General features: G+C 31.9%; 1 protein-coding gene across 1 annotated transcript; it reads right to left on the reverse strand.

The window, feature by feature from the left end:
• Nucleotides 1–559: 559 nt before the first annotated feature.
• On the reverse strand, nucleotides 560–6,540 carry LOC104110750 (probable glycosyltransferase At5g03795). The gene is made up of 3 exons (XM_009620291.4): nucleotides 6,043–6,540; nucleotides 2,224–2,794; nucleotides 560–1,404 (listed from the first exon to the last, which is right to left on the reverse strand). Exons 1-3 carry the CDS (start codon nucleotides 6,452–6,454, stop codon nucleotides 921–923), a joined length of 1,467 nt encoding a protein of 488 aa, XP_009618586.1. The 5' UTR covers nucleotides 6,455–6,540; the 3' UTR covers nucleotides 560–920.
• Nucleotides 6,541–6,898: the final 358 nt, after the last annotated feature.

Consider the following 6,898-nt stretch of genomic DNA (forward strand, 5'->3'; position numbering starts at 1 on the left):
AACTTCCACAAACACATCTGAATCATGCCTAAACATTTCGGATTTCACCCAAACTTCACACACAAGTTTCAATAAAGAAAATAAATCTATCTAAAGTCTTGAAACATCAGTCAGAACCCGATAACACCAAAGTCAACTTCCGGTCAAAACTATGAACTTTGCAAACCTTCAAATTACCAACTTTCGGCAAATTGGGCCAAAACCTTGTAGGAACCTTCGAATCCAAATCCGAGCATATGCTTAAGTCAAAAATTACCATATGAACCTTTTGGAACCACCAAACTACCAATCTGAGACTGTCTATTCAAAAGTCAAACCTTGATCAATTATTAACAACTTAAGCTTTCAAAATGAGATTAAGTATCTCCAATCACTCTCAAACCTTCCGAAGCCAAGCTAACTAATTCCGCTAGTCGCAAAATAATAAACACATATACAGAAAGCATTAAATAGGGAACGTGGCTCAAATACACAAAACGATCGACCGGATATTACAGAAACCTAACCGATGGAGTACAACACAAGTTAAAGGAGAAGGAAATATAACTTAATTCAAAACTCGTGACAAATTGTCGATCCTTAAATATGAAATCCCACTTTTTTCAAATGACGGTAAGCTTTATTAAACCACAAATGAAGAAAAAATATATATACATTAACTGTTATCTGTCTGGCCTCAAGTGTACTTGCCATTATAGCTAAAAACGGAACAAAAATTAACACTATGAACAATTCTCAACCTATGTTCTATCTACAAAAAAAACAACAACAACAAATCCAGTGTATTCCCATAAATGGGGTTTGGGATGATCTATCTACAAAGACATAAAGATTTAACAATACCAATAATTCATGTGGTACTTCGACGAGATGAAAAATTGGTTTTCACCACCTAGATATACAAGTGCTTAACAATTTTCTTAGTAGATCTGTCTCAAATGGCTTCTTCGAGTCCACAACTCATACATAACCATATGAAAAGCATCAAAATCTTTCGTAAAAGAGTTCCACTGAAAATGCTTCTGCACTTGCATTACATTCTTTTGAAGCTCCACGTACCGATCATACCCTATTTCTTCAAGAATTTTCTTCAGTATTGGAATATCAAGAGATGAAACGATAACGGAGAAACTTTCCCAGTTAAGTATGTCAGTGTATGGAAGGTCGTAATGATCGGCCAATATCACTGGAACACAACCGTAGTAAAGGGCGTCACCAATTCGGGCAGTGTTGATCTCGAAACCTTTAGCGTGAATACAGTATTTGCTGCCCAGTAACGCCTCCGAGTAGGGCGTTTTCATGCGGCCGCTGTGGACCATGATCTCGGAATTGTTTCGCCATACTTGAACTAGGTTTTCACGTACTCGGGAGTTCATTGCTCCAGCGAAGAAAGCTAGCTTTTGCCTGAAGTTTCATATTACCAAAAAAAGGACAAAAGAATCATAAGGATAATCTAATGATCTTCCTTAAAAAAAAAAAAACTAAATAATGATTGACAAGTAGAAAAATAAGCAGGTCCCTCCGTATTATTTTATGCGTCTTAATTTGACTGAACTTGAAGTTTATGTAAAGAAGACTTTTGAATTTCGTGGTATTAAACTAGAGGTGTGTATAACGTACCAACAATATTCACGGCCTTAAATATATCATGTCATTCATTAAGGATCGGATAAAATGAGAATGTTTGGATTAAAATCTTACTATATTTTAAAAAAACAAAATTATTTTTGAAACAAACTAAAATGAAAAGTACGATACATAAATTGAAATAGAGGGAGTGATACTTTTCAAAGAATTAATTATAATATATATTATTTCGTATGTTTTAGTTTATATGGCACACTCCTACGAATTACTTGGTATAGTTTTAATCAGTTCGTCTAAATGTTCAATTTCATTTAAACGAAGATGTCATTTCCATCACACACACACTTATTAATTCTACATCCTTCCTAAAATGAATTCCATATGTTCAATTTCACGTAAACAAAGGTTTCATTTCCATCATAAACTAACTTAATTACTACTTAGTAACTTTATCCTTAATTCCCATTAATTCGGAAAACTAGGATTCAACTCTTTAATCTTTAATTTGCATTTGAAAGTCGCACTGCCGTTCCTTCCTTGTGTTGCTTTTTGGTATATTGAAATATATCTAAACAAAAGTTCTTGCAAAAAGAGAAAACAAATAAAACGAAGGGCAACTTTTTGTTCCGAAGTTACCTTTCTGAAGGACCATTTTTAGGGTGTACTCCTTTTCTAGGCCAAATTTGAGGAATGGAAGCATCTTTGTGAGCAACATAACCAGATAGGAAGTAACTTGAAGAGCAAACCACTTGGATAGCATTTAACTTCACATGAATAGCTTTCTCCATTGCCGTCCTTCCAACAGAATGACATGCTACATAGAAATGGTCAGCCCCTCCTGACCTATTCCAATATGGGTATTTTTCACTAATCTCAAACACATAATTTTTCACAAAATCTTGGATCCCACCAACCCCTACCCTCTTGTCATTCCTTAGACTTGCTATAGAAAATGGAAGATAAAAAAGGTCAGCTTCTTTGGGGTCATTTGTGATGAAATGGCTTTTATAAAGGGCTTTCTTGAAATAACTCTCACTTGCATAGTTCCCTGCTGGTTCATAGTCAACTGGTAATAGCACATTTGCAAAGGGGTCATTCATCTTATGGGGATACACATATATCTTTAGGGTTCTATTCATTTCCTTGTATTCTTCTTGGAAGAGATCCTTATCATGAAACACGTCTTTGTTCTTCACGAATTTCTGATCTGAAAGGAAATAAATAATTTGTTTTATCTACACTATATATAGTATAACATATTCGTCCATTTTGATGGAATCCTATGTATGATGATGAGCGGCTGCTATCTAAATATAGTATACAACTACGTACCTAGTATAAACTAGATGACATTATATGCATACAGCATCAGTATATATTTGCGCTGATCTATTAGAATTGACAATTCCAGATGAAATTATTCTAAAATTTTCCTTAGCCTGATGTATACCATAATTATTATGAAAAATAATATCAATCAAGGACAAGGAAATGACAGATCAAACAAACTCATGATTATCACGTACATGCTTGAGAAGCTGCAAATCGAGCTTAAGTTGATATTGTTTCAATTTGGTTATTGAGGTTTAAAATTAGCTTTTAATCTTAATTCTGGAGACCAAGTTGATATAAAAACGGAATGCTATTTATTTTCTAATCGCAAGGTTGTTTTTGAGTTTTGGTAAGTCTTTTAAGATACCTTTCCTATCCCTAATGTGCCTAAACTATCTACAAATTTGTTTTATAAGTAGTGCAATACTTGACAATCCTTTTTAATAAACAATGGAGTACCATCTTTAAGTTGTTTTAACAGAAAAATTATGAAGCAAATTTATGAATATGCTAAGATAGCGAGAACGCTAAGATAGCGAGAACACAAATCAGACTAGCTTATGATCATTACGTACTCCCATGCACCCACTGTAAATGCTCGAAATGCCTATAAATTCAGCTCAAGTTGAAGTTCGAAATCGGTTTTTGTTTAATTTTGGAAGCAAAATTCCATTTTCATTTGAAATATATTTTATTTAAATTATATTTAGAACTATATTAACACTCAGGTAGTTAGATGATGTAACGGTTAATAATTCTACAAACTTTTAAGACACAATGGGAGGGATTTTCAACTTGAACATTCGCACAAATTGAAGGTTAAATGTGTTTAGTCTAATATTACAATGATCAAAATCAAAACTGACCAATAACTGAGAGCCTAAAATGCTATTCTCCATTAAAAATATCTAGAAATGAAGTTGATATAATTCTGAAAAGTATCTAAAAATTTTTATGCATTTATGTGATCTATTTGACTAGTCACACGAAAAAAAAAACTTTTGAAATTCGGAATTTTAAAATGCTATGATATTTAGGTAGCTTTAATACTTCTTAAATATGTGGTCTTAAGTAAGTCATGTCGTTCATGTAACTATTAATCATGTCATTAAATGTAAATTTTAAAATTTAAAGTTAAATAATTTTCTTTATTGCTAATAATAAATAAGTTTAAAATTAAATTATTTTAAATATAAAAGTAAGTCAATTTTTCTGTATAGATTAAAATGAAAATAGCACCATTTAAAATGGAACCTATAGAGTATGTTTTTCTAGAAAAAATGATTTTCTAAAATGGTCAACTAATATGTTAATGGAGGATGGAGAATCTAGACTTGAACTAAAAAATTGACAGATACTCCGTTAGCCGCCCAGGCCACCCTTCCCGTCATACTCAACAACAGTACTAGTGAAAAAGAAAAAGTAGAACTCTGAAAGTGATTTAATTAAAACAAAAGGAAACGAATAAGAAATAAGATGATATTTATCGTATTCATTGTTCTTCAACGAATCGAAGAACAAGGAAAACACAAATCAGACCACCTCATGATCATCTCATACTCACTTACCCCCAGTAAATGCTCGTAATGCTTAGAACTTCAGTTTAATTAAGTTGATTTTCCAATTCGGTTTTGATTTAATTTTTGGAGCCAAATTTTGTTTTTTAATCCAAACGTTCTTTTTTTGGGGTTGAGAAGCAAACAAAATGGGCTTAAAGATTTCTTAAAATGATCTTGGTAATTAAGAGTATCCTGAAGTTACAAACCTTTTATGATCGCTGTATACAAAATACGTACAATCTTGAAAAAATATCTTTTTTTCTTGAAAGAGCTATTTTCTAATATGGCAACTAACTGCAATAATGCAGGATAAAGCTAGACTTTTATTGAAAAATGACAAATACTTCCATATCAGCCACCTTCCCTTCAAACTCAACATCAGAAGTTAATTAAAAGAAAAAGTAGGACTATGAAAATGATTTAATTAATAGTATATAAAATGAATTAATAAATAAATAAATAAAATGAATTAATAAGAGATAAGATGAAGTCAGCCTCCTCAACACCTTATCCTTCCCCCAACTTGAAATTTATCGTAAGAGGTCTTCATTTTTCTCTAACGAATTGAAGAGAAAGGGGAAAAGTACATGTATCCTCCGAAAAATACTTACTCATGTCAACTTACCATATTTAACTGATAAAACAAAATAAGAATGTATACTAATTAGCTATTGTTAAAAAAAAAGGAGTATTTTGTAAACACATATTATCTATTTATACATTTAATATTAATATCGGGTGAGTATAATTAAGTTTTTTCTGGTTCCTTCTTTCTATGCCGCTCCTTCCACCCCCCCGCTCGCTGAAAAAAACATTTCGAAATTTTGTTTAAAGCTAGTAGAATTTCAGCTACTAATTAAGATCCTTCTTCTTTAAGATTTTCTCAAAGTTCTGCCTAAATGGAAGACATTTTATCTTTCTATCCATCTAAAAGTCAAAGTATATTGTTTTCAGAGAAGCTACCACTATCATGCATGTTAGACCGAAAAACAATTAATGGGTAGAAAAACAAAACATTGTTGAAAATTAATATGCTACTTTGCTTGCATCTTTATCGGTTAGCTAGAATTGGCAACTCAATCAAACTGTCAAAATTTAGAAGATATCTACCAACCTTTCCTTGTTCCCTTCTTTAGACCAGTCGGCCAATTTGAATATATTGGCTATTTATTCCAGCTTATAATAAGAAACTAAAATACAAAGTAAGATAAACAAAACAAAAAAATGAGCGTGTTGGCCAATTGATCCGATATACTTTTATAGCCAAAAAAATATTATGAAATATTAAAGACCATAAATTTAAAAATTCTTTCTTTCTTTGCCGAGTCAAACACTGTTACACAGATAAATAGAGTGGTTAAATTTATTTTCATGTATTGGGACAACTTTATGAAATGATGGCAATTTAGATATAATTCAACAAGCATGTAGCCGCCTATACTAGTATTTCAAAAAATTTAATCATTGAGGCAAGATAGGTAGCAACATAAATATTGGTCAAGATTCAACAAATTAATTTAGGACTTTAAAGGGGGACAGGGAGTAAAATAATTAAGCTTCTCACCTCTTGAACCGACTTGAAGCTCCGGTTTAGCAATTGGAAATGGCTCTGGCAAAGGCAAAATGGTAGTAGTATTCTGTAATAAAAGAGTTAGAGTCGTTTCATCATCTTTGATTGGCTTATTATGATGATCATCAACAAAATTTTGCTGAAAGGATCTGTTAGATTTCTGTATTTCTTGAACCAGAATTCTCAAATTAGAAGAGCTGATTCTTGAGGAATCCAATGGTGTTTTTATGTGAAGCCGAGTTTGATGAGGATGAATATTGAGAAGTCTTGAGGTAGAAAAAATGTAGAATACTATCAAAGTTGAAGTTATGAAAGCTAGAATAGTTGGTTTTATGAATGAGCCTTTGAACCTACGATTCCATTGAGATGAAACAGCCATATTGGTTAAACTTTCCCTCTGGTTCATGAACAAGGTTTTGGTTTATAGTGTGGAGAAGAGAGGGAGCTGGAATTATTATAAAAGAAAACCTTAACTTGAAATGAAAAGTACTCTTATTAATATTTTGTCTTAAAATATGGCATATTCATTGTTTGATTTTCTTCTTTTTTGCTAACTTCCTCATTAGTTTACTATACTTTGTGATGACCGCCCACAACTTTTATCAAATTCTATTTCTTCCCTCAACAGCTTTTGTTTCATGAATTTAATATTCTAACGTACGTGTAGCACATGATTAAATTGCATGTTTAACTAATTGGTGATCTCAACTTGATCGATTCTACGTCAATGAATAAGGATTAAAATTATATTTTAAATGATAAATAAATTTTCACTACTAGAAAACTGCCTAAAACCGTCCAGAAATACCGACTGAAATCGGTCGAAAAACTAAAAAACCGACCGACTTTA

This window comes from Nicotiana tomentosiformis, chromosome 1 (genome assembly GCF_000390325.3).
Source record: "Nicotiana tomentosiformis chromosome 1, ASM39032v3, whole genome shotgun sequence".
NCBI classification, from domain to species: Eukaryota; Viridiplantae; Streptophyta; class Magnoliopsida; order Solanales; family Solanaceae; genus Nicotiana; species Nicotiana tomentosiformis.

Excerpts from the sequence above, each read along its gene's own strand:
- LOC104110750 (XM_009620291.4), bottom strand. The coding sequence starts at position 6,454 with ATGAACCAGAGGGAAAGTTTAACCAATATGGCTGTTTCATCTCAATGG. Across the intron at positions 2,795-6,042 it reads GCTTCAAGTCGGTTCAAGAG|ATCAGAAATTCGTGAAGAAC; the intron begins GTGAGAAGCTTA and ends ATTTCCTTTCAG. Across the intron at positions 1,405-2,223 it reads AAAAATGGTCCTTCAGAAAG|GCAAAAGCTAGCTTTCTTCG; the intron begins GTAACTTCGGAA and ends ATGAAACTTCAG.